Source organism: Mustela lutreola, chromosome 1, assembly GCF_030435805.1.
Source record: "Mustela lutreola isolate mMusLut2 chromosome 1, mMusLut2.pri, whole genome shotgun sequence".
Taxonomy (NCBI): Eukaryota; Metazoa; Chordata; class Mammalia; order Carnivora; family Mustelidae; genus Mustela; species Mustela lutreola.
Genome location: NC_081290.1, coordinates 212,854,242 through 212,881,849, shown reverse-complemented (window position 1 = coordinate 212,881,849; position 27,608 = coordinate 212,854,242). Strand labels below are relative to the sequence as shown.

The following is a 27,608-nucleotide window of genomic DNA, read 5'->3' as shown; positions in this document are numbered from 1 at the left end:
ATTAGTGACCTCCTAAAACCATGGCAGTGAAAATTAAACAATCCCCCAAAACCAGCAGAGGCCACTGTGACATTTACCTGTTCCTTAACTGGGGTTTTATTAAGGGATTACTCTAAAGGACATGGAAGTCATTTTGGTTTTTTGTTTCCTTCTGTGATTAGTGTAGTTGCCAGTTATTTCAAACTCTATTGAAGGGGGATTTTTTAAAAAAGTGATGTTACTTACCTGGGCAGGTGAGTTTAGACTTAAATAGTTACAAGGGAATGAGCCTGATTTCCGTCTGTACTTGGTGTGGGCATGCACATTGGTCTCCAAAGGAGAAAATGGTGTGCAGCACTTGCACCCTTAGGTTCCAGAAGTGAGGGCTCTGCGGGTCCCCTGACAGGCTCTCTTGTTTTTCAGTTTTTCCCCTACATCCTGCTGCTGGTGGCTATCCTCCTGTACCTGCCCTCCCTGTTCTGGCGTTTTACAGCTGCCCCTCATCTTTGCTCAGATTTGAAGTTCATCATGGAAGAACTTGACAAAGTTTACAACCGCGCAATTCAAGCTGCAAAGAGCATGTGTGGTCAGGACGTGAGGGACGGTACCAGCCCAGTTCCAGGCCCTCAGGAAAACATGGGGCAAAGGTAACTCAGCCCCCAGCAAGTATCTTGCTGGGCTTTGGAGTATGAGGTCTCAGTTCTTCTCCTGCCCATCTGGGCTTAGGGTTCCCACTGTAGTAGATGGGGTTGTGGGGGGGGGGGTTGTCATCCACTTGCAGACACACTGTGGGAGCCAGGAAGGCTTGCTGGCCCCCAGTCTCATCCCACCTCCCCACACCAGCACCTGTCCTCACATCCAGACGCCTTCCCTTGTTGAGGGGAATGCCGCCGTCTCATGTTCTGAAAGGCGTGGGTAACAGGATGGCACTAGCTACTCACTGGTGCCAGTGGAGAAGCGAGGAGGATTATGGGGCCGCTGAGCTTAGAGAACCAGAGAGAGAGAAGTGGGGGAACGAGCAGGCAGCACCTGGTCTCTTCACATTCTTCCTCTGGTTGCTGTTGTCAACAAGGGTAATTGTATTAATAGCTCTCATTTTTAAAATACTTTATCTATCCCAGAGACTGTGTTTTCTCTGGGTACATTATCTCAACCCTCAGAACGTCATTACAACTAACTGCGTTGATTTTCTGCCTCCCCCTTCCACAAATAAAAAACACTGGCTTCCAGCTCTCTGCGAGAGAGCTGGGACCCCACCCAGGCCGGCGGGCCGAATCTGAACCCCGCACCCATGGAGCTGTCCGTGGGACAGCCTCGCCTGGGCGGGAAGGTCTATTTCATTGTGCACACCAGAGAAGATCTAAATCAGATTTAGAAACACTAGAATAAGAACGGTCCACGTGGAGTGTTCACCAGATGCTGGGCATTTTAAGAATTTACAAATGGAACCTGTTTAACCAGACCTTCTTTAAAACACGAAGGGGGAGAGAGTTCTTGGTAGCTTGTCTTCTTACTTGGACCTGATTATATTCCCTGATCCGCCAGCGAAGTTATAGGTGAAGCAGGGAGGGAGGAAAGGGGTTCGAGGTTTTTAGCGCGATACTGTCCTGCGTGTTTACATCTTCGATATCTGCTCTTCGCGAAGGCTTCATTTTTTTTTTTTTTTTTATTCCTTCGTTGTTACTGTTTGCAGCCTGTGGGAGATCTCTGAGCGCCACTTCAAGTACCCGATTGTGGAGCAGTACCTGAGGACAAAGAGGAGCTGTAGGAACTTGACCATCAAGTACGTCAGCTGCCGGTTGCTGACACTCACCATTGTCCTGTCCGCGAGCGCCTACCTGGGCTATTACATCAGCCTCTCGTCGCTGTCCGACGAGTTTGTCTGCAGCATCAAGTCTGGGATCCTGAGGAACGACAGCACCATCCCTGACCGCTTTCAGTGCAAGCTCATCGCCGTCGGCGTCTTCCAGCTGCTCAGCCTCATCAACCTCGTGGTTTACATGCTACTGGCCCCCGTGGTCATCTACACGCTCTTCGTTCCATTCCGGCAGAAGACGGATGTTCTCAGGGTGTATGAGATTCTGCCCACCTTCGATGTCCTGCATTTCAAGTCGGAGGCGTACAACGACCTGAGTCTCTACAACCTCTTCTTGGAGGAGAACGTAAGCGAGCTCAAGTCCTACAGGTGTCTGAAGGTCCTGGAGAATATTAAAAGCAGTGGCCAGGGCATCGACCCGATGGTCCTCCTGACCAACCTTGGCATGATCAAGATGGATGTCATGGATGGCAAGAAACCGGAGCCCATGGAGATGACGACAGAGGAGCCGGGGGACCCGATGACGGAGCTCAAAGGTAGGGGGAGCTCTTGGGGTGCCTTAATACTAGGAGACAGAGGGAAAGAATCGATGCCACCCCAAATCTCCAGAGGAAAGTGTGCTTTCTCCAGACTGTTCTTGCTTCTTGGTCATGCTCTCACAGTCTCTGCGCCAGGCATCCGTCCGTGCTGTCCTTCTCGCATACGCTTGTCCTGTGCTGCTGGCTTTGTCCCCAGACTTCTGGGCCTCAGCCCGTTGTCTTCCATCTCTCTCAAAAGATACAGAGTTCGTTGATTTAACCGGAGCCCTGACCTAACTTCACTGTTCCCTGAAATGTGGCTTAGAAGCAAAACCTTGTAAGGCAAAGAACACGGGATTGATAGAAGAAAAGGTAGTTCATGCTGTCGGTTCTTGCTTTTTGTCATAAATGTTTTCTGTTTTTACAGATTCGAGCTCACCCAGTGATATTAAAGTAAATAACGGAGAGACGAATGCTCGGCAAAGACTTCTCGATTCTTCTTGCTGATTTTTTTTCCCCTTTACCTTGAGGTCTGTGGCCCTCTGCGACATGGAATTTGTATCGGCTGTCAGGTTCCCCGCTGGTCCTTCTGAGTGTGCCTTACTGAGTCCCTAAGGATAATGACGGTCCCCAGAACGCTGTAGGAGCATGGTTCATGAACTTCCGATGAGCAGCACCATGGGGGTGAGCCAGCCCCAGCAAGTGTACGTGTGAGGCCTTCACCCGGAAGGTGGGAAGGCTCATTCAGAGCAAGACACAGAGCCCTGTTTGTGCCTCAAAGAAGCCCCTTTCTGGAAAGATGTGCAGTAAGACTCAGTACCAGAAAGGACTTTGGGAGGCTTTTTGGATTTGCTACATGAAATAATGATAAGACCTGTCAGGGTACAGCTTTACTGGGAACCTCCTCTGTGCCCCTAACGACCGCTGCACGAGAGGAAACACTCACTGGCCAGCCGCAGACTTGCTGTTGGCGGTGTCCTCTTCTGGGGACAGTGCTGGCATGGGTTCCTGTCCCCCAGGGCTCTATGCACACCACTGCTCGTCAGCCACGGCAAACCGAAATCATGGCACTCCACCCTGGAAACGTGGTGAGCCAGGCAGAGTCCAGAGGACGTTGAACTGTGACTTCTGTATGGGAGAGGATGCTTGTCACAGAGCCTGGTGGGGAGATCTGGGCAGACAGAACAGGTTATTTCAATCCATTTTCCAAGGGGTTCTGTGCAGGTCCTTCCTCTGTTATCAAAAGACTCAAAACAGGATGGTAAACAAATGAACAGAACACAGAATGCTTTAAAAAAAAAAAAAAGGGACATTTCACTTATTACAGTCAGAACTTATAAATGATATTGGCCATATGGTGTGCTTGGAACCAGACCAGCTTTGTGGTTTATTTTATCTATATTTTAAGCACATCTTTTAAAAATCCATTTTAATGTAGAATCCTGTGATGTCAGAACGGAGGCCATTTAGGAAGGATGTTCTAGCATTGATGGAGAAAGAATAAATGTTACAGACAGCTGTATCACACCCAAGCATCAATTCATACACATGAAGGCCTATTCAGAGTATATTAAAACCTGTCCCAGTTCTAACCATGTAAATAGGTCCAAACAATGTTTACATTTTATACAGAACCCTTTAAAATTCCGTTTGTGGATCTCCCTATTTTTATTCTTGGGAAATTAACACATTACTAAAGTGAGTAATCCTCAGGAACCTCAAAGTTTACATTTGGCTCCTAAGAAGAGTTGTTTACTTAATCTAATTAGTGTTTGAAAAACAAAAGTTACATAAGCTACTCAGAATATTCTGAGAATATTCTACTCTCTTTTCAGAATATTCACTGAAGTGGATTTTAGTTGCACTTCTGTGATGGGGTCTGAGATGGAAAGCTGACGGCGAGTCTCAAGGATGCATTCATGCTTTAAATTATTATGTGCTATTTATTACCTTTGAGTTCGTGTGACTTAGAAATCGCAGGAACCTAAATACTCCTCTTTCCTTCATTTTTCTATCACCGTGTCCAAGTGCTCCGTCACAGCTCCCCACACTGGCTTCTTTTTATAATTTGAAAAGATTTCTGAGCTATTTTTCTAGGAGGTACTTCTTTTCCCCCCAAAAGCTTCATCTTGGTTCATCTCCTCTATAGACAGCCCCTAATTTGTATTTTTGAAGTGGTAAAATAGATCCTTTTTTTTTTTTTTCAGGAAACCAGCAATTCTCTAAGTCCTGTGCCATGTAACCCTTTTGTCATGGTTGGTGGGGCTGGAGTCCTTGCCTGCTCTTCCTTGTCCCTGTTGCGACACGCTGAGCCCCCAAGGTCCTGATATCCCAGGCTCGTCATGCTCGTCCCTGACTGTTGGACAGGACAAATAAGGCCATTCCCCATATTTGAGGAGTTTAGAGCCTAGTCAAAAGCAGCAAAGGCAGAGGCAGGTACAAAGGAGTAGCCACAGTAAAGGCCCTTCCAGAAAGCTCCCAGCAGCTGTCTGTGTTCTCGGGAGACGCCATCTTGTTTTCCTGTCTCCTGGAGCTGGTGGTCTTGAGAGTCCAGTTCTGGTTTTTCCCAGAGGCTCTTCAGCCACTGGTCCTGTGGTATGAAGCTGGGACAGAACACTAACAGAGTGGTTTTGCACAGGAAGAGCTCCACTGGCCTTCTGCTCGTTACCAGTGGCCCTTCTCCACTGGCCTTCTGCAGGGGAGAGGGGAGGTCAAGCCTGCGGCGGCCATGGAGTTACCCATGAATGACTGCTGTAGAGCTAAGAGGCCAAGGTGGATGCCCGTCCTACAGTCCGGCGCAAGGAAAAGCGTTACCAGGAAAGTGAACTCTTCCATCCCCTGGGAGTTGCTGGCTTAAAGAACGACTTCTGAGGGTTCCCTTTGAGAGGGTAAAGAGTCATTCCTTGCTTTCTACAGAGGGACCGACGGATCCTAACTGGGTACCCCAGGGCTACTGACTTCGTTTCCAGCTCTCATCTTCCTAGAAAGGCACCACCTGGGGCTGGAACCGATCATCCTGGGAGCAGCATCCAGCCACCTGTTTGCTTTTCCCCCAGGACAGGCAGAGACTTACAGTGTAGACCTTCTGCAAACTTCCGGGAAGTGACAAACCCTGAAAGGCACAGACCCTCTCTTGTGATGCTCACACAACACTAAATGCACCTCCAGGGGCTGTCCTCAGGTGTGCACACGGTGAGGGGCTGGAGACCAGTCCACCCAGTGCACAGCGGAGGCCCCTTTGGCCTCCCAGAGAGCTGCTTCCAGCAACGTCTGCTCTGTGTCCACCTAGCGAACTTCTGAGTGGGCTGTACCCTCTGAGGAGTGGGTCTCATTGTTCAGAATCCGGGTGAAGAGCCAGTTAAGAGGGCATGTGGATGACAGTGGGGTGGGGGGGTGAGGGCCGCTGCCACTGACCCTGTTCTGTCTCTCCAGCATGAAGAGCCAGTGAGCCTAACACTCGGACAGTGCTTTGTCCTATATTGTGCTGTGAAAACGCTAGAAACTTCCAGCTGCATGGGCTGTCTCACTGCATGGTTGTGCTTCGTCTGTAGAAGCCAAGCCTGTGTCCTCTCCAAGAATGAGCCAAGGTCGGGAGATGGCTGGGCAGATGCTCCCACGGTTGGAGTGTTGCACACTTTTTAAAAATGTGTTCATATTGGTTTATTTTGCTTATTGTCAGTCCGGGGTCAATAGAATATCTACGAGGATGGGCATGGTTGATCTCGTAATGTGAGCTAAACCAGTGGCTGGCCTGTAATAGGCATTCTGTAAATATTTGCTGAACAAACACACAGTTATGAGAACTCAAGCTTGTTGGCAGCTGGGATTTGATTCGAAAAGGCACACAGTCCTCTACAGGAAAGGAGAGGAGAGACCCCCTCAGCCTCCTGTGGAGAGGGGAATGTTTGTGTAAAATGACTACAGCCCCACAAATAAGCAGTGACGGTTCTTAGCTGCTTCTTGTGGCCGCTCTCCCAAGTTCAGTCCAAGTGCAGCGTTGCCCCGCCGTGATTAGTGAAATTGAAGTTTTGATGCTCCCGATCTCCGTCATTTCCCAGAACAACCTCTTGAAAAGGAATGATGATTGAATTGTGCAGTTAGCGTTGATTAGGGTTTCAGATGAGGGCGCGGAGATGAAATGGCCCTTCGGGACAGTCATTGGCCGGGGCCCTATTTTTCACAAGTAATGTGAAGCCCCGAAAAAGGACTGGCAAAGAGGATAGTGTGTCCTTTTTGGAGCATAATAGATGTTAATTCACCCTTGGTTTGTTCGCCCTGCTTGAAATGAAATGTGTTGTGTTTGGGGGCTCTCTTCTTAGCTGCAAAAAACACTTCGTCACTTAAAGCATGTGGTTTGATCCGTGATTGTTCTTCAAGTTTTTGAAAGTTAATATAGTTTCTCCTGTCGTGAGTGCTTTCCCCTGCCCCTCCCCCACCCCCCAGAGGAGGAAAAGCCTTGTAGAATTCGACAGGGTCACAAGTGCTCCCTACAAAAGCTGATGCCACCCGTTCCTCTTTAACAAGTTGGCTTTTTTAAAAGCACCACTGTTACAGGCTCATGGAGTTCTGTGGAGAGGTACTCGAGGCGTACTTTAAATTCTTTTGAATGACTAAACATCTTCACAAACTTTTAAAGAAAAATACATGGGTTCTTTTCTGCTGTGTCATTCGGGAAGGACGATTGCTCGCTCTTCCACAAAGATCAAAGGATGACAGCGGATCACTGTGTTAGAAAATGACCCTTAAGAAAAGGACAAGAGTCTTGAAAACTGAGGTTCGGTGGTTCTCGCTAGGACGTTTTCGATTTCCACAAGTCACCCGTCCAAGTTCTGCATTCTGACTTCCCTTTAAGGAGGGATCCAAGGCTGCCCCTGTCTGTAGAGAATGTGGAAACAATGTTTTCGTTCTGCACGGCTTGCATCCACCCCAATAAAACTTCTCTCACTAATGAAAAATGCGTCTTGCCCTATTTCTTGCCTTCTCTTTGGGGCGGATGTCATGGAGGACGAGTCCAGAAATGTCATGAGGCTCAAGGCTCCTTCCTCTCCGCCAAATACATAAAATTCAGTAGGCGTCGTGGTACTTGCTCCCACCCAGCTGGCAGGAACCAAGGGAAGAAAGCCCTTGATGAAGGGCCCACAGCTTCTGTAATTTGCAAAGCCAAAATCACATGCTTTCTGATTAGGGATTGTCCACGCAGGCCTGGCGAGGAAGAACGGGGACAATATGCCGCTAAACATGGGTTGGCCTGCCTGCCTCTCTCAAGGGGGGATTGACTCCCTTATGTGTGGTCATTTAACAGTTTTACTGCTGTAGGTAGTAAATCCGGGGCCATGCAGAGTGGTCGTACCACGCCGGGCCTAAAGTCCCCCGCAGACACCGGCTGCAGCCCTCCCCGCCCCCTCCTGCTTCCCAGCTGTTTCCTAGGGTGGCACCCCAAGGAACCTTGGAACTGGCACTCGGTTTCCTTCATTCCAGAACAAATCACCACTACCTAAACACCTTAAGGCAACACCCCTTGATCAACTCACGGTTTTCTGGGCCAGGGGTCTGGACGTGGCTGAGCTGGGTGTCCTGCTCAGGGTCTGACAAGGCCGCAGCCAAAGTGCAGACAGGCTACTTGCTCCTCTGGAGGCTCAGTTGGGGAAGGAGCCGCATCCAATCCTCCTCAGGTTGCGGGCAGAACTCCATTTCCTTCTGTCCTGACTGCTTCTCACTGGCTGTTGGCTGGAGGCTGCCCACCTCCACCATGTGCGTTTCTCCAACATGACTACTCTTGCCATCAAGCCCCTAGGGGTTGTGTCTCACCTTAGGGAGGGCTCAGCCCTTCTTTTAAGAGTTTATACCTGCCTCAGTCATGCCTCTCAGGATTCTCTCCCTTTGGATAAACTCAAAATGAGCTGCTCAGGGAGCTTGATTGTGTCTGTGGAACCACTTCAGCTTTGCCATATTGTGCCACCCAGACGCAAGTCCCGGGTCTCCTGCCTGCACTTGGGGCATGAACGTCAGGGGAATCATGGGGCCACCCAAGGAAGTCATCCTCATTCCCAGCCTCACTGCCTCTAAGCTTTATAGCATAGCGTCCTCCACGTCCTTCTGGCGCCTCGCTCCATTCCCAGTCCTATCTTATTGGCCCTGGTCCCTTCTTTCCTGAATTCCTCTTCCAGTCTTACCATATCTTGGCATCCTCTGCATTCCTGTCAGGACTTCTGATACTGCCAACCCTCCCTACCTCACCCCCACCATCTCCAAGCCCTCAGGATTCTTCACGGATTTTGACATAAAGAACAGACTCAAATGGTTTCTTCTACAAAAGGCCCCGCCTCCTGCCCGCTGCTTCAGGCTTGTCGCGTACCCGTGTCTCCCGTCTCTGAAGCAGCCCCGCACACTGCTCCTCAATGGTCTCTCCCCATCTCAGGCACCCTTCCCTATCCCCACCCCCCTTCATTTTCTAGTCAAAAATCAGCTCTGTGTTGACAGGAACGTAAAACCGTGCAGCCACTATGGAAAAAGGTAGGGCAGGGCCTCAAAAAATCGAGCATAGGATTACCACCTGACCCAGCAGTTCCACTACTGGGTACGTATCCATCCACTTAGGCTGCCCTAATGAAATACCAGAAGCTGGTGGCTTACATGATTGGATTATTTTTCATGAGAAGGGAGGCTCTTTCTGGAGACTTAGAAGTCTATACTAGAGGTTCCAGCCAATGCAGTGTCTGGGGGGAACTCTCTTTCTGGCTTGTAGACAGCTGCCTTCTTACTCTGTCCACACATGCTTCTCCCTGGTGCATGTGATGATTGCAGGAAGGGTGGGGATTTCTCTCTTCCTCTTTTTCTTTTTTTTTTTTTTTTTTTTTTTAATTTTATTTCAGAGTAAGAGTGAGTGAGTAGTGGGAGAGAGAGAATCCCAAGCAGACTCCACACTGAGCACAGAGCTGGATGGGAGGCTCCATCCCAGGACTCAGAGCATGACATGAGCCAAAAGAAAGAGTTGGACACTCAACAGACTGCGCCACCCAAGTGCCCCTCTCTTCCTCTTCTTAAAAGGCTACTAGGCCTCTGGTATTAGGACCCCACCCTTACGACCTCATTTAATTATCTCCTCAAGGGACACGTGGGTGGCTCAGTCATTAAGCATCTGCCTTTGGCTCAGGTCCTGGATCCAGCCCTGCAAGGGGCTCCCTGCTTGGCGGGAAGCCTGCTTACCCCTCCCACTCCCCTTGCTTGTGTTTCCTCTCTTGCTGTCTCTCTCTCTGTCAAATAAATAAATAAAAATAAAAATACATTATCTCAAGACCTCATCTCCAAACACCATCTCCTTGGGGATTAGGGCTTCAACCTGTGACTGGGTGGGGGGGACAGGTAGAGGAGAACTATTGAGTCTGTGCCCTAAAAGTACAGCACTTCCAGATAGGTGACTGATGTCAGCCTTCTGTGACCATCTCAAGGGATCTCAAGGAGAAACCCAAAACAAGAACCAGAAAACCAGTCAAGCAGAGGCAGGCAATATTTCTGAAAACGCAGATATGATAAAAACAATGGATTAAGACAACCAGTGTCCTTCCATGTCTATGTGGAAATCAGTAAGCCTTAATGTCTACAACAAATTATACCTCATGACGTGCAATTTTACCTTGAGAGAACTATTTGCAAGCACGTGTATCCCTCCTTTCCCTCTTTGCATATGATGCCCCATAAGCTAATAAGCTTCAGAGCGGTCCTTCAGAACTAGCACGAGTGCTGTCTCAGGAGCTATCATTGTCCTTAGAAGACAAGGAGTAAAGACTTTACTTACCTACTTGGAGATTGACTTTTTTTTTTTTTTTTTCAGTCGACAAGTCCAAAGCAGAGAAGGGAAAGTATGATCTTAAAGAGGTATTTGTACATCCCTGTTGATAGCACCACTAGTCATGATAGCCACAAGGTAGAAGGAATCCAAATGTCTGTCAGTGGATGAATGGGGAAAGGAAGTGTCTATACCCAGACCCTCCTGAGAGAAGAGAGTTCTGACCCAGGCTGCAACATGGATGAACCTTGAGGACATCATGCTCAGTGAGGTAAGCCAATCCACAGAAATAAAGTAGACTGGGGCTTACCAGGGCCTGGAGAGAGGGAAGAGGAGAGTGTTGTTTAAAGGGCCCAGAGTTCAGTTCTGCAAAATGAAGAGAGCTCTGGAGGTTGGTCACATGGCAGCGTGAATGCCCTTATCACTACAGAACTGTATGCTTAAGCTTGGTTAAGGCGGGCAGCATTAGGTTACATCAAGAGGAAAATGTTCGAGATCAGCTGCAGGCAGCTCTCTGCAACCTCCCCTCCCCTTTCCCAAGGCTCAGAGGACACCAACCCCCCTGGCTCCCTGCCCCCCTCCACCCCCATACGGCCAGATCCTTCCTGTCCCGGACTTCTGGCACCTGGCCCACAGCCTAGTAGTTCTTTCTACCCGTGTAGCCCCGTGATGTCTCCTGAGAATGGCCCGTGTGGACAGGAGCATCCGGTAAGAAGGGATGCTCTCTGGCCCCTCATTCCGGTCGTCATCGGGCTCCGCCACCCCCCTCCAGTTTGCCTAACTCATGTGGCTGAAGACAGCCATCCTCTATTTCCTCCCACTTTTGTGACAGAACTCAACTGGGGCCTTTCTGAAACACTAGGAGTTTCCTGGTAAGTGGTTTCTCCATCTGTGCCCATGCCAATTTACATCCGAGTGGTCTCGGTTCATTTTTCAACAACTCTAACACACCCCACCTTCTGCGAATCCTTGGCATTCTGTGGGTTTGAAACACTGATGGCCTTGTAGTCAAGAGGAGAACCAGGACACATTTTCTAGTCACAGTTTGGGAGAGGCTTAGTCTGTGGGGCTTCCCCTCCGCCCACTACACTGCCAATCTTAATCCCCCCCAAAACCCTCCTGCTGACCAGCATCGCCCCCCCCACCCCTACTACCCCCCAGGGGGAGGACAGGGGGAAGGGGGAGAGGTTGGGCTGGAACCTGCTGACTTGGGCCAGCACCTCGGTGCCCTTTCTGATGAAACTGAGTCACAGTGACTAAACAGCAGAATGGAGAATTTGTTGATTCAGATCCTTCTCTTCGTCCCTCTTCGAATAACATCAGTGCTCTGGGTTCCCCTTCTTGAGAGTGAGATGAAGAAAAAGAGAAGGAGCAGGTAAATGCTCCTTTGTGGTACACTGGAGACTGCAGACCCCAGGCAGAAAGGAAAAGCAGGTCAAATCCAGTGAAGGAACAAAAATCGAAGCACACTTTCCCAGACCCCGGTTTGGTTGTTGTGGTATGGCTTTTCAGACACAAGGAAAAGAAATCCTGAGACACTAAAATGCTATCAGAAATCACTTCCACATCCCACAACTGCAATTCCTAGGACCCTTAGGAGTCCAGTGGAAGCTGGGTTTTCATGGAAACATCAGGAATGTAAAAGGGAAAGTTCTGATGGTAATTTCAGAAGTAAAGATTTCAACATTCATCTCTTTTGCTCATTTTGAATATCAAAACTGCTTTAAAGGGAGCATTGTTGAGCACAGAGGCCACTGGGGCTGTTCACCATCTCTTAAAGTATTTTATAAGTAATATTGCCCTAGAAATAAGGGAAGCTCATTTAAGAAAAAAGAACTTACCCCTAACTATGGCTGCTGCAAAAGGGAGCAGAAAAAGAAGAGTAGTATTACAGTAAGCATGGCCTGGACAGGCTGTCCAATAGAATAAGATGAGAGCTGGTGAGGAGAACACAGGCAAGAGAAATGTAGATGAAATGAAATCTTCTTAAAATGTGCAGCCCATTGAAAACACTTGAGGCACATTGGATATGACCTTCCTCCTGGAGCTCACAACTGTCTTAATGTTTTTTGCCAGAGGCAAAAAGGAACATTAGCTTGACATTAGCCTGACCTCCAGGGTCCTGTCTTTTTTAATATATGAAGAATCCCTCTGGAAACTTCCTTTATCTCTACCCCACAAGAGGTATGTCAGATATATGATATATCCTTCAAATATAAGGCCCACTGATATACATCAGAAATGTTTACTAGCCAGCATTAAATAACCTTATTCCAAAAGCAGCTAGCCCCTCAAGGTCTTAGAAGTCTTGCTTCCAATTTCTTAGACGCTTACACTATCCCTAACCCCAGCAAACTAAAAACTTTACAAAGTCACTCCTCACAATCCCAGCACCATTCTTTCTGCCCTCAAGTCCTATCCCCATGCAAAGAGGTATAAAAATACCTCTTTGCACAGAAAACGTCTCAAGAACTCGTTCTCAACTCTCAACCCTATATCACATCAAGAGCCAAGTAATTAATTTAGAATTTTCTAGTAGCCACATGAAGAAGTAAAAGGAAACAGGTCAAATTAATGTCCATAATTATTTTAACCCAATATATAAAAAATATAATTTCAACATATAATATAAAAGTATTGAAAAGTACATTTTTTTTTGGTACTAACTCTGAAATTCCAGCCTGTATTTTATGGTTACAGCACATCTCAGATCAGACTAGTCTCATTTAAAGTGCTCAGTGGTCACATGTGGCCAGTGGCTACCACTTTGGATGGGACAGATCACAACAGAATGCTTTGCCTATGTCTGCTCCCACCTAAAGGCTCGTACTTTAATGTGCTTGTGTCTTTGCCAGTGTTTTTCTTCCAGTCTGGGGTTCTCTTTTCTTGAAACTTAGCTCCTTTCTGAAAGAGTATGGGTCCCCCTCATTAAAAGAGTATATATTCTCTGCTACCTTGAAACTCAACAAGTCTACAAGTACCTACCCCCACTCACAATGTGATGTACATGAAATACCTCTCTTCGAAACAGTTAATGGAGTAAGAGTTTGTGGCTGCTTCTCCAACCACATGCTCCCTTGCCTTTGTTGCTGTTTGGTTTGTTTCCTACTTGCCCTTATGCTCCTCAAAAGGGTTTTAGCTCTGTTTCATTCAGGCATCTTGTCTTCAGGCCTTCACAGTAAATCTTCCCACCCAGCCTTTGTCTAGCAAGTGCCAAGCCCAGCAAGATAAAGTGAGATGGAATTTTCTGGGAGAAAGTTTGAGTGGCTAAAGAAGTGTTTCCTTCCTCTGAGGGCAATCAAACTGCAGGTGCTCAGGGTCATTCTTTCTCCTTTAACCAAAGACTTGCTGAAGGTGAGCAAAGGAGGATAATAAAATGGTAGATGCCCTCCAAAAAGGCTCATCCACCAGTGAGCTGGCTAAGTCTTAGACTCTTACCACCCAGGTGGAAAAACATGAATAGTTCACATGTTCTCTTTGCAGGATGAGGCACGGAATCTTTAAAGAGAAACCTTTGAAAGTAGGAGTGGAGACCTTGGGATAGCATGGGCTGGCTTCTGCAGCTCCCTTTCCACACTGAGGGCCCTGTGGCAGAGACAGAAGCTCACAGCTCTGGGGTCAGAGTGTTGTTGGAAACCGACCTCCATGCTACAGAGCCAAAATATAACTCAGAGAATTTGCAATAAAGAGGAATAACAGCTTTATTACTTTGCCAGGCAAGGGAGGCTACAGCAGACTAAACCTTTCAAAATGACAAGGAAGGCACTGAGGGGGTTTACAGGAAAATACAGGATCTAGTCAGCTTTGACAGGAATTGTGTACCTCTTGTCAGCCTCTTTTGTCACATTTTCCAAGTGGTACAAGATTTATGAAACAAAAAGCTAAGAAGGAAGAAGGGGAGGTTTGGGGAAGAGAGGAAGAGGTTACTTAGTATAAAACTGAGCTTTACTGAAGTATTAGTGCAGCCAATTTGATTTTTGTTCAACTTTATACTTTTAAGGGGTTTCAAGAGAAGTGAATAAAATTCTTATTTTCTGCCTAGAGCTATATGACCTCCATAAGACTCAGATCTCTTATCTGTAGAATGGGATAACAATATAAGCTGGAACACAAAGAAAGAATTCAAGAAATCAGCAAAACCGTAAAGTGAAACAATATTAGAATAATTAGGGTCCCAGAGGAAGAGGAAAAGGGGGGCAGAAGGTTTATTTGAACAAATTATAGCTGAGAACTTCCCTTATTTAGGGAAGGAAACAGGCATTCAAGTCCAGGAGGCACTTCAAAATCAATAAAAATAGGTCTACACCCCAACATATAATAGTGAAGCTTGAAAATTTCAGAGATAAAAAGAAAATCCTGACAGCAGCTGGGGACAAGAGGTCCTTAACCTACAAGGCTAGAAACATAAGGTTGGCAGCAGACCTGTCCACAGATATGTGGCAGGCCAGAAAGAACTAGCATGATATATTCAGGGTACTAAATGAGAAAAATACACAGCCAACAATACTTTATCCAGCAAGGCTGTCATTCAGAATAGGAAGAGAGATAAAGAGTTTCCTGGACAAACAAAAATTTAAGATCAATAAGCTAGCCCTGCAAGAAATATTAAAGGGGATCCTGTAAGCAAAGAGAGAGCCCAAAAGTAACAAAGACCAGAAAGGAACAGAGACAATATACAGAAACAGAGACTTTATAAGTAATACAGTGGCACTAAATTCATATATTTCAATAGTTACTCTGAATGTAAATGGGCTATATGCTCCAATCAAAAGACAGAGGGTATCAGATTGGATTTAAAAAAAATCAATATGCTGTCTACAAGAGACTCATTTTAGACCCCAAATCACCTCCAGATTGAAAGTAAGGGGATGGAGAACAATTTATCATGCTAATGGACATCAAAAGAAAGCTGGGGTGGCAATCCTTTTATCAGACAAATTGGATTTTAACCAAAGACTGTAATAAGAGACAAGGAAGGACACTATATTATAATTAAAGGGTCTATCCAACAAGAAGATCTAACAGTTATAAATATTTATGCCCCTAACTTGGAAGCAGCCAATTTTATGAACCAATTAATAACAAAATTTAAGAAACACATTGATAGGGGCACCTGGGTGGCTCAGTGGGTTAAGCCTCTGTCTTTGGCTCGGGTTATGATCTCAGGGTCCTGGGATCGAGCTCCACATCAGGCTCTCTGCTCAGTGAGGAGTCTGCTTTCCCCTCTCTCTCTGTCTGCCTCTCTGCCTACTTGTGATCTCTGTCAAATAAATAAATAAAATCTTTAAGCAAAAGAAAAGAAACACATTGATAATAATACAATAATAGTGGGGGATTTTAACACCCCAATTACAGCAATGGACAGATCATCTATACAGAAGACCAACAAGGAACCAAGGGCTTTGAATGATACATCGGACCAGATGGACTTCACAGATATTTTCAGAGCATCTATCCTAAAACAACAGAATACAAATTCTTCTTGAGTACACAAGGCAAATTCTCCAGAATAGACCACATACTCAGTCACAAATCAGTTCTCAACTGGTACCAAAAGATTAGGATTATTCCTTGGATATTCTCAGACAACAATGCTTTAAAACTTGAACTCAATCAAAGGGGCAATTTGGACGGAACACAAATACATTGAACTTAAAGATCATCCTGTTAAAGAATGAATGGGTCGGGACGCCTGGGTGGCTCAGTTGGTTAAGCAGCTGCCTTCGGCTCGGGTCATGATCCCAGCATCCTGGGATCGAGTCCCACATTGGGCTTCTTGCTCAGCGGGGAGCCTGCTTCTCCCTCTGCCTCTGCCTGCCATTCTGTCTGCCTGTGCTCGCTCTCTCCCCTTCTCTCTCTCTGATAAATAAATAAAATCTTTAAAAAAAAAAAAAAAAGAATGAATGGGTCAATCAGGAAATTAAAGAAGATTTTTAAAAATTCATAGAAGCAAATGAAAATGAAAACACAACAGTTCAGAACCTCAGGGATGCAGAAAAGGCAGTCCTGAGAGGAAAGTATATAGCAATACAAACCTTTCTCAAGAAACAAGAAAAGTCTCAAACACACAACCTTACTTTATACCTAAAGGAGCTGGAGAAAGAACAGCAAATAAAACCTAAATCCAACAGGAGAAGAGAAATAATAAAGATTAGAGCAGAAATCAATGAGATAGAAACCAAAGGAAAAGTAGAACACATCAAGGAAACCAGGAGCTTGTTCTTTGAAAGAATTAATAAGATTGATAAGCCCCTGGCCAGACTTATCAAAAACAAAAGAGAAAGAACCCAAATAAATAAAATCAGGAATGAAAAAGGAGAAATTACAACCAACACCAAAGAAATACAAACAATTATAAGAACATATCATTAGCTACTCTATGCCAACAAATTAGGCAATCTGGAAGAAATAGAAGCATTCCTAGAAACCTATAAACTACCAAGACTGAAACAGGAAGAAAGAGAAAATCTGAACAGACCCATGACCAGCAAGGAAATTGAAGCAGTAGTCAAAAATCTCCCAAAAAACAAGAGTCCAGGACCAGATGGCTTCCCAGAGAAATTCTACCGAACATTTAAAAAATTAAAACCTATTCTTCTGAAGATGTTTCAAAAAATAGAAATGGGAAGAAAACTTCCAAACTCATTCTATGAGACCAGCATTACCTTGATCTCAAAACCCAACAAAGATTCCATCAAAAAGAACTACAGACCAATACCCCTGATGAACATAGATGCCAAAATTCTCACCAAGATAGTAGCCAATAGGATCTGAGAGTACATTAAAAGGATAATTCACCACGACTAAGTGGATACTCCCGGGCTGCAAAGGTGGTTCAACATCCACAAATCAACCAATGTGATCCACCACATTAATAAAAGAAAGGACAAGAACTATATGATTCTTTCAGTTGATGAAGATAAAGCATTTGACAAAATACAGCATCCTTTCTCAATTAATACTCTTCACAGTGTAGGGATAGAGGGAGCATACCTCAATATCATAAAAGTCACATATGAAAAGCCCACAGTGAATATTTTTTTTCAAAAGGGAAAAACTGAGAGCTTTTCCCTGAATGTCAGGAACACGACAGGGATACCCACTCTCACTGTTGTTCAACAGTACTAGAAGTCCTAGCTTCAGCAATCAGACAACAAGAAGAAATAAAAGGCATCCAAATTGGCAAAGAAGTCGTCACACTCTCACTCTTTTCAGATGACATGGTACTCTATGGGAAAACCCAAAAGATTCCACCCCAACATTGCTAGATCTCATACAGGAATTAAGCAAATTGGCAGGATATAAGAACATTGCATGGAAATCAGTTGCACCAGGCTCCTGGTGGCTCAGTGGGTTGGGCCTCTGCCTTCAGCTCAGGTCATGGACTCAGGGTCCTGGGATTGAGCCACGCATTGGGCTCTCTGCTCAGCAGGGAGCCTGCTTCCCCCCACCCCCCACCTGCCTCTCTGTCTACTTGTGATCTCTCTGTCAAATAAATAAATAAATAAATAAAATCTTAAAAAAAAAAATACAGTTGCACTTCTATACACTAACAATGAGACAGAGGAAAGAGAAATTAAGGGATTGATCCCATTTACAACCACACCCAAAACCATAAGATACCTAGGAATAAACCTAACCAAAGAGGCAAAGGATCTATACTCAGAAAAGTATAGAACACTTATGAAAGGAATTGAGGAAGACACAAAGAAATGGAAAAACATTCTATGCTCATGGATTGGAAGAACAAATATTGTTAAAACAACTATGCTACCTAAAGCAATCTACACATTTAATGCAATCCCTATCAAAATACCACCAACATTTTTCATAGAGCTAGAACAAATAATCCTAAAATTTGTATGGAACCAGAGAAGACCAGTCACCAGGGAACTCATCAAGACAGTATGGTATTGGCACAAAAACAGACACATAGATCAATGAAACAGAATAGAGACCCCAGAAATGGACCGTAATTCTACAGTCAACTAATCTTGGACAAAGCAGGATAGAATGTCTAATGGAAGAAAGTTTCTTCAATAAATAGTGCTAGGAAAATTGGACAGCCACATGCAGAAGAAAGAGACTGGACCTTTCTCTTACACTATACACAAAGATAAACTTAAAATGGATGAAATACTAAATGTGAGACAGGAATCCATAAAAATCCTAGAGAAGAACACAGGAAACAACCTCTATGACCTTGGCCACAGCAACTTCTGGCTAGACACATCTCCAAAGGAAAGGGAAACAAAGGCAAAAATGAACTACAGGAACTTCACCAAGATAAAAAAGATTTTGCACAGCAAAGGAAATAGTCGACAAAACCAAAAGACAGCCAAAAGAATGAGAGACGATATCTGCAAATGTCTTACCAAAAAAGTGTTATTATACAAGATCTATAAAGAACTTATCAAACGCAACACACACACACACACACAAAAAATAATCCAGTCAAGAAATGAGCAGAAGACATGAACAGACATTTCTCTAAGGAAGACTTCCAAATGGCCAACAGACACATGAAAAAATGCTCAACATCACTTGGCATCAGGAAAATATAAATCAAAACCACAATGAGATACCAGCTTACACCAGTCAGAATGGCTAAAACTAACACATCAGGAAACAACAAATATTGGCAAAGATGGGGAGAAAGGGGAACCCTCTTACAGTACTGGTGGGAATGCAAGCTAATGCAGCCACTCTGGAAAATAGTATGGAGGTTCCTCAAGACTTTAAGAATAGAGTTACCCTATGACCCAGCAATTGCACTGCTAGGTATTTACCACAAAGATACAAATGTAGGGATCCAGAGGGGCAGCTGTACCCCAATGTTAATAGTAGCAATGTCCACAATAGCCAAACTATGGAAAAAAGCCCAGCTGCCCATTGACAGATGGATGGATAAAGAAGATGTGGTGTGTGTGCGTGTGTGTGTGTATGTACACATATATTACATATTATATATGCATATATATGTGTATATATATATAATGGAATATTACTCAGCCATCAAAAAATGAAATCTTACTATTTGCAATGACATGGATGGAACCAGAGAGTATTATGCTAAATGAAATAAGTCAGTCAAGGAAAGACAATTATCATATGATTTCATTCATATGAGGAATTTAAGAAACAGAACAGAGAATCACAAGGGGAGGGGAATAATAAGACCAAACCAGAGAGGGGACAAACCATGAGAAACTCTTAACTCAGAAACAAACTGAGGGTTGCTAGAGGGGAGAAGGGTTGGTGGAGGGGTAACTGGGTGATGGGCATTAAGGAGGGCCCACGATGCAATGAGCACTTGGCATTGTTTGCAACTGATGAATCACCGAGTTCGACCCCTGAAACTAATAATATACTATATGTCAACTAACTGAATTTAAAAAGATACAGAACTCTTTTCTATCTACAAAAGAAATTCCATGCTACTCCTTTATAGTCAGGCCCTCACCGACACCTTCCCAATCCCTAGCAGTCATTTAGTTTCCATCTCTATAGTTTGGTCATATCTAGAATGCTGCATAAGTAGAATCAAACAGCATATCACCCTTTGAAAGGGCCCTTTTTTCCCACCCAACATAAGGCCCTGGAGGTCCATTCACATTGCTGCATGTGTAAATAGATTGTTCCTTTCTACCAGAGAGTATTTCTGTATAAGCTTGTTTGGAGGATCCTACTGAAAAGCCCAGAGGCAAGTCATGAGCACCATGGTCTGTGAACAGGACTTTCCTGGCAAACATTCCTGGCAGTTGAGCTGAGCTCTTGCTAAAGATGAACACCAGCTTGGGGGAGGGGGTCCCACTGCCCATGAATTCGCCCTCCCACTCGGCTTGGCATTCTGTTGTATAAAGCCATGTGGTCAGAACTCATCAGGGGCACCCCTTTCTTGTAGAGTGAAGAGGGATGAGGCCCAGAGAAATGGGAGGCCAAGTATAAGCCTCTAGGTCACCTACTCCCTTCCCAGGGCTCTTTCCACTCTCCTGGGCCTCCCACCGAGCCTGCCGTCTATGCCAGCTGGCTAATCCCTCACTGGGTGGGGGGTAGTCTGTGTACAGCACCATCGGCTGGGAAACTGGGCTCCTCACCAAGCCCCTGAACACTGACTGAGTCAGGGCAGGGAGCTAAAGATGCTCGGTTTTCCCCTAGAAACAAAGCTTCAAGGAGGAGACTTCAAGACTTCAAACTCAGCTCAGCTGCAAGATGAGGTTGGCATTCATTCATTCATTCATTCATACAACAAAGGCTTTCCAAACTCCTGCTGTGACTGATGGCGGTTATAAAATTGAACACACCAGCAGGCCCTGGGTTTCATGGAGTTTCCTGGGCACATTGGTGGCCAAAGGGTGGGGGAGGCTGAGAAGGGCTAAGGCTTTGTTTCTATCCAAGAGCTCGCTGCCCCTATTTGTCTGCTCGGTCTGGGGCTCAGACTAACCAGCCTCTGAGGTCTAACATCTGAGCTTTTGGAATCATAGTGTCCCACACTAGATCCTTGGACTCCAGACAGAAGAAGGAATTAGTGTTTGTTGAGCACCTGTTTGTTGGGCATTTAAAAACATACATTAGCTCACCACACCTTCACAGTCTCTTGGGAATGTCCCCATTTGTTTTGGGATAAGGGACCTAATCAAGGGGTCAAGGGAATGGGTGCTTCAGATAAGCTGCCAGAACTCTGTTTGACCTCCGTATGACCTTGGTCTCCTCATCTACAATATCTATATCATCATGGAGTTTTGGCGAGGATCAAAGTAGATCGTCTAAAGACACTAAATAAAGACACTAAATAAAGCCTGGGTGGCTCAGTCAGTTAAGCATCTGCCTTCTGCTCTGGTCTTGGTCCCGGGGTCCTGGGATGGAGCCCCATGTCGGGCTCCCTGCTCTGCTGGGAAGCCTGCTTCTCCCTCTCTGTTTGTGTCCCCTACCACCGTCTCTCTGTCAAATAAATAAACAAAATCTCTAAAAATAAAAATAAAGACCCTAAATGTTATGCCAGCATAGAGAAAACCCTTAATTCTTGTTAAAAATATATATATATAACAGCATTTTCTTTATTCACAAAGTGAACCATGTTTGAAAACTAGAAAACCCCAAATTCTTGAAGCATAACAAAAGGCAGCTCAGCATCCTGGAAAAGCTCAATTTGAGTTCTGATCAGAAAATCTGGCCTGGCACCTTAGCTCTAACACAAGAGGCGACTGTGCAAAAGTCAATTCAAATGTTTTTCCTTGTATCACAGTCCCTCTCTCAGGGCTGCTGTGCACATTCAGTGAAACGAGGCACCTGGCACTGAATAGGGGCCCAACAAACAGTAGCTACTAATCTTAGCTCAAACGGAACCCACTCAAAACAGCTGGAGCCACGGCACACTGGAGGATCTTCACACAACGCACTGGCCAGACATTTGGCTGACAAAGTTTGTAGAAAGGTCATTGCTAAGACAGGAAAACCTTCACCTTTTCCAAGAGCAGCTGGACACTCTGCCCTTAATCCCCGGGCTTTGTGTCTGGGCCCCACAGGAGTGGCAGCAAAGAGGGAGGATCCTGATGGTAGCTTGGGGCTTTCCAGAATGGCTCAGGAGTGTCCCTGACTCAGCAAGCGCCTGAGGAAGAGCCAGATGGGCCCTGTGGGTATGAACCTGCGAGCCTGTGCAGTGGAGGCTGGAGAAACTTCTCAGGGAGCCCCAGCCCCCAGGCCTCTGTGCTGACGGAGGCCACAGTTACACGTCAGGGCCCTGTCTCCGCGCGTGGGTGCATGCTTTCCTGGGCGCATGTGTTCCTGGCCTCCAGGTGGGAAGAGTGAGGCCCCCAGGCAGGCCCCTGCTCCTGTTGCTCTCCGCATTTCTTTAGGTTCGCCCCTCCCCCCACTGCCCCAAGGCCTTGCTCTGCCCTCTTAATGCTTTTAGGACTGAATCATTCAGGAAGAGGAAGAGTGTCATACTTCTCTAACACATACATTTTTCTACGACCTGTGACATTTTTAGTCAAACAGTACTGGCTTGAGGCATTGTTTTTCAGGTGGATTTAAAGAGGGTTATGAGGGGTGGGGGAGGTCTGTAAGGTCAGCAGGCTGGCTCCTAGTGTGGTTTTTCTGCACAATTTCAGGGTTCCTCAACCTCCTTACAACTCCATATTCAACTGAAAAATGGGATAGTACCACCTACCTCAAAAGCCCCTTCTGAGGCTTAACTGAGGGAAGACACGGAAAGAGCTTCTGTGCCTGGCCTCAGTGAAGTCTGTTAGCTCTACTTCCGTGATTCAAATCCCTTGTGTTTGCCATACAATATAACCCTCAGACAAATCATGTTTTACTGCCCTTTCAGGCTCTTGGGGATCGCTTCACAATGGGAATCTATCCAATTTACTGACTCTGAAAGGAGCCCGGTGAATTTAGGTCTTCTGAGGATTCCAGAATCCACACCCAAAAGAGTCTGGTCTTATCCTCTTAGACCCTCAGTTTCCTCATCTATAAGACCCATTGAGCAACGTACATAATCCACAGAGGCCCACAGAAATTCACACCCTATGGCAGATGTTATTGTTTCCAATGTTGAGGTTAAATCAGATAACATAGGAAGTGCTTGGACCAGAGGCTGATCTAAATTAGCCATTCCTTTCATTTCCAATATTATGTACAGAGCATGGCATCCTTAAGAAGCCAACTTTTGAGAGAAGTAGGCCCAAATCCTATGCCCAAAAACAGAATTATTTTTTTCTGTGGAGAGCTTCATGTGAGTTTTTCCCTTGTACAGAATTGAAGCTACTCAGGAGACAGAGTGCCTCAAAGCTCATTGTTGATTCTAGCAGATTTTGTTCGGATGAACTGCTTGGCTGGGGAAAGAGACATGGATGGCAGCCAGGCAACCCCTGTGACAGTTAACCGAGCCAATTAAAACACTGAACTACTACAATGTAATGCAAAAGTCCTGCTGGGCTTCCCCCTGAGGTTATAGGGCTCTGAGGTCCAAACTGCCCATCAAAATCACTTTTTGTGAGCCATCAAAAGGATGCAATGAAGATAAAATTCAGGCGGTTGAACCAGAGGGAGGGAAGCCTGAGAGGCCATAGCCAAGCTATGTTTCGGCTTTATAAGACCTATGTACTCATAAAATGAACATAACATCCAGAAACAGTCTTGCCAGAAGTCAGGACTTTTCTGTAGGGGGAAAAAAATGGGAAGTTGTTTGACAGGAGAAGACATCCTCTTTTGTTGTCCCAATTACCGTGTTGCTGCAGGCAAGTCCCAGATTCCTCCATACCAGGACAGAGCAAGCAGAGACGGGCGGTGGAGGAGAAAACCCCGTATGTACCTGAGCCATCCTGGGGCCATGCATGCTCATAATTCAGAGGCTAAGTTTCAGGATGAGGCATGTAACAGATAATCAGGAGGCTCCGTGCTCTCTTAGAAGCCATCATCCAAAACAAGAGGACATGACCACTCCTCACCTAGGAATTTTCTAGAGCTGCCGTCTTCCTCTCAGGTCACAGAAGCATTTGACTGCACCTCAAAATGTCCCGGCAGGAGCTCAGCATCGTCTTCCATTACATCTTCCATTACAGTTTGAAAGAGAAGAGATCCAGCGGGATTATTAATTTGCATGATCTGAGCTCATAGCCTTCAAAGGTTTGTCCCATTCTTAGTCTTTTCAACAGTTTTGAATTAGACACCATTAAACAACATAGCTATGCGTGCATTCGCTTGTCGACAAATATGTATTACTACTAAATGCCTTCCTTCTTGAAATGTCACAGCCTTGTCTCCCATCCCCATATGGTGACACCTTCCTCTTCCATTCTTCTGGTAATTCCTTATTTTATGCCTTGGAAATTCACAGCAAGCACTGTGGGAAAACTTACACTACATCCAGGATCTGCGTGGTGGGCTATGCGTGGTCTTACATCTTTATTTCCTTTTATATAATGTGATCAATGAGTGTTATAGAGAGCCAAAGCTGGAGACCTTCAAAAAGGTTTGCTTGCTGAATATAATTTCCGAGCCTGGAGCTTGGATCCTCATTATATATGCTTAACCAATATTAGAGACATGCTGCTCCTTCAATCAACTCCCTTCCCTCAGCTTTTCTCCCCTACTGCCCCATGAGCTCTTCCGAGTCTCTGTATATCCTTATCTGCCTGGACTGATTATGGAGGGCGTGTGATGTAATGAGCACTGGGTATTACAGAAGCCTGATGAATCACTGAGCTTTACCTCTGAACCTTATAATACATCATATGTAAATTAACTGAATTTACATTAAAAATAAATAATTTTTTAAAAAGAGAATAGGAAAATGTGAACTGTTGATCCAGTGGTTCTCACCTCATCATCCCTCGGTCAGCAACAGCAGGAGCACCAGGCAGCTGGTAGAAATGCAACCCTTGATCCCTACCCCAGACCTACTGAATCAGAAACTCTGGGGGCTGGGCCAGCTATCTTCCCCAACTCTTTTAACAACCAGATGATCCTGAAGCTTAAAAACAACTGGTTCTAGCCGTGGCATAGAATGGAAGGCACCAACTTTTGGTGATAAATTAAGTACCTCTATAGAGTAACTGTTTAGCCCAGGCTAAGCTCCGGACTCCCTGAGAGCATTCCTAACAGAGGACTACTGCCTTTGTCCTGCCTTCTCACTTTTCAGGGGCTCCCAGGAAAGGGCATTCCTTATCAGGAGAAAATATCATTCCCATTGGTTTGTATTCTCACCGCTCCCACTTTCCAGTGTCCTTGGGGACATCAACATCTGTGCCCTCTGTGTGTACCCTTTCAGCTTTTCTGTATCTATAGGGAAACAGGAACATTTCTTCCCAAGGGAAGATGAGGACAGGTTTCATATTAAGAGGGAAGTCTTTGAAAAATCTTCTAGGACATACTGCATTATCAGGTCATGAAAAAATTAAGGAGGAAGAAATGAGACACCTTTGTTTAAGGATATAAAGCAGTTGCAAGGTCAAATGCTCCCCCACTTGTGTTTTTTTGCAGGGGTCCACCACACCTGGGACGAGGGAGATCTTAATGGTCAGTCACGGGTCAGCCCCTCACCTAGCCCTACTTGTCCAACTTTCTCCTCCACATGGTTTCAGAAGTGAAACCCAGGCAGGGGCAGGGCCTGGAGGCTGAGGTTGAGCCAGGCTGACTGCTGTCACTGGAGGGGCAACCAACAGGGCAAGCCAGGAAGCTATGCAGAGCTCTCCTCCAGGCAGTCAGCGAAGCCTGTTCTCAGATAAATGCCAACAGCATGAAGCCACAGGGGTTGTTTATCTTTTTTTTTTTCTTTAAACATGGAAATAACCACAATTTTTAGATGTTAAAAGAGAGACAAACAAATGCATCATTTTAAAAGCCTAACCTAATGGCTATGGTAGATAGGCTTTTGCCTGAGCTTTTCTGCCCTCTCTGCTAAATCATGCCTTGCATTTTGCAGGTGGTCTTTTCTCTTAACCTTGATGTATTTCCTCCAGGTTGTTGCCAGACCAACCCCGCAATCTCAGTCTTCTCACCCAGAAGACTGTCCTAGAATCATGGAATATCAGAGTGGTATGGGATTCTGGAGACCACCTTCTCCAGGAATTCGTAGCTAGTTCTTCAGAGATGGGCTTCAGGCTCTTAGTGTCACTCCTGAAATTATTTGCAGAATTCCACCAAAAGCACATACATCTTCCTAGGGATAATTGATATCTCTGATTTCATCTGATCCTTCAAGATGTTTCAACCCCTCAAATGGTATCCATTCTTTCTGCGAGGGTCACTGTGTACAGCCCTTCAGGCTGTTCCTTATGCAACATTCAGGGGTGGTGGGGGGGTCATAGGCTGTAATACCCTGTAGAAGTGTGCAGTGCACAACCTATATGCCCATGGATGATGGGCCCGTGTTCTGTTCTATACTCATTTTATGGTTGGCACCAAAGAGCTGAGAAGTGATTTGCCCTCTCCCTATTTCCATAGCTCCTTTCTTACATTTCCCTCATCACTTAGATTCTATCTAAATGACAGTAGGTGGTAAGTCTAATTCTAGGATTCAGTATTAAGAAATCCACTGTTGCACCTACTGCTTTATTTTCTAGCATCAGTTTTATTACTAACAAAACCAGTCTTTTATTCTTCCTGAACCTGACTCCTTTCTATTTTTCAGTTGGTTCCCAAACTCAAGTAGACAAGAGGGATGCTATTTATGGTCTCCTAAATCTTAAACATGTTCATGACAAGTCGACCAACAGTTTATGAATAAAAGAAGTATAAAAATATCTGTACAAGGTAGTAAGGATCTAATGAAAAATTAATTCCTCTCTATTTCTAGCTGCTAGAAATTATTCCCTTAAGGGTATTTTCATACTTAGTTGTTTCTCTATTTAGAAGCCTCAGCTCCCTCTTCTATAAAATGTTGCAAGGGATTCTATTAATTTTTAACAATCAAGAGCTGATGCTTACAGTTCTAAAAACACTTACAATTACATTAGTTCATGTCTCAACAGAAAGAACAGGTGTGCTCTCCATTTTACACAGAGAGAAAAATCAGACGAGGGAGATGGGGAGACTTGACCTGGTGATGGCACAGCTGGGACTCAAATAAGGTACATCTGACCTGAAATTCATTACCCTGAAGCCCCATGCCAAGGAGTGTGGTAGAGAATACAAATGGTCATCAACATGTAAAGAGAGTAACAGATAGAGGACTGTGCTTCCCTGCTCCCTTCCCTTGGACATGATTGTTTATATTGGCTAGATGTGGCCAATAAAATGAGAAAAAAGATTTGTGTCATTTTGCACCAAAGCATTTAGTTCTTGGTGATCAACTCATCAGCTCTTCGTCTTTCCTTGTTACAACTTCCAACACATAGAAGCAAGTTTTTTATATGGAGGTGATGCAAGATCAAAGCAGCCCAGAATGATGAGACAACAGAAGACATTTACACTGGTGAGCTACCTGGTGCCTCGGCTGACTTTGCTGGAGCAAGAACTTAACTTCTGCTGTAGGCATACAAGATCTGGGGACTGTCTGGTATCACAACATAATCTAGCCCCAATATGGGACTGGGCTTCTCTCCCTTACAGTTCACACTGGTGCTCTGAGAGCCCAGGAAGTCATGCCCAACTGTACTTCCCTCCTCAAATTCAGCAATCTCCTTGGCACCTGGAGTCTTCAGTTACTACATTTTAAAATGTGGATGTGGCAGGAGATACGGTCCAGAAGAGGAGAGTTAGGAAGGGGCAGATTCCTGCATGGCTGAGGGCATAGATTCCCCACAGGTGTGGTACATGCTGTGGTCTGGGTCCCACATGAATTTCTCAGGATTGATTGCAATAGCCTAATGAGATGAGGTCAAGACCATGATTCCATGACCAGCAAGAAAGGAAAAGATCGAAGTAGCAGAGGTCAGGGTCAAGTTAGAGAGAAGGGTCAACCTGGCTGGGAGCTGATTCAGCACCACAGACAGATCCCATGAGACTATTCTACTTATTATTTTTCTGGGCAGCTCTGTCTTCTCCAATTACCCTTTCTTTGAAG

The 27,608-nt window shown here is 45.3% G+C and overlaps 1 protein-coding gene across 3 annotated transcripts in view; it reads left to right on the top strand.

Moving 5' to 3' along the window:
• PANX1 (pannexin 1) overlaps positions 1-7,268 on the top strand; it is a 44,577-nt gene extending 37,309 nt beyond the window's left edge. Inside the window, exons 3-6 of one of the 3 annotated variants that reach the window (XR_009356849.1) lie at positions 403-626; positions 1,673-2,331; positions 2,741-3,401; positions 4,521-7,268. Coding sequence is in view for 1 of the 3 variants with exons in the window: in XM_059186363.1 (XP_059042346.1) it covers positions 403-626; positions 1,673-2,331; positions 2,741-2,820 (963 nt within the window). In the remaining 2 variants the exon portion in view is untranslated. Of the gene's footprint in view, positions 1-402; positions 627-1,672; positions 2,332-2,740; positions 4,030-4,520 lie in introns of those variants that run through there. The other 2 variants (XR_009356848.1, XM_059186363.1) reach the window with 2 other exon arrangements.
• The last annotated feature ends 20,340 nt before the right edge of the window (positions 7,269-27,608 follow it).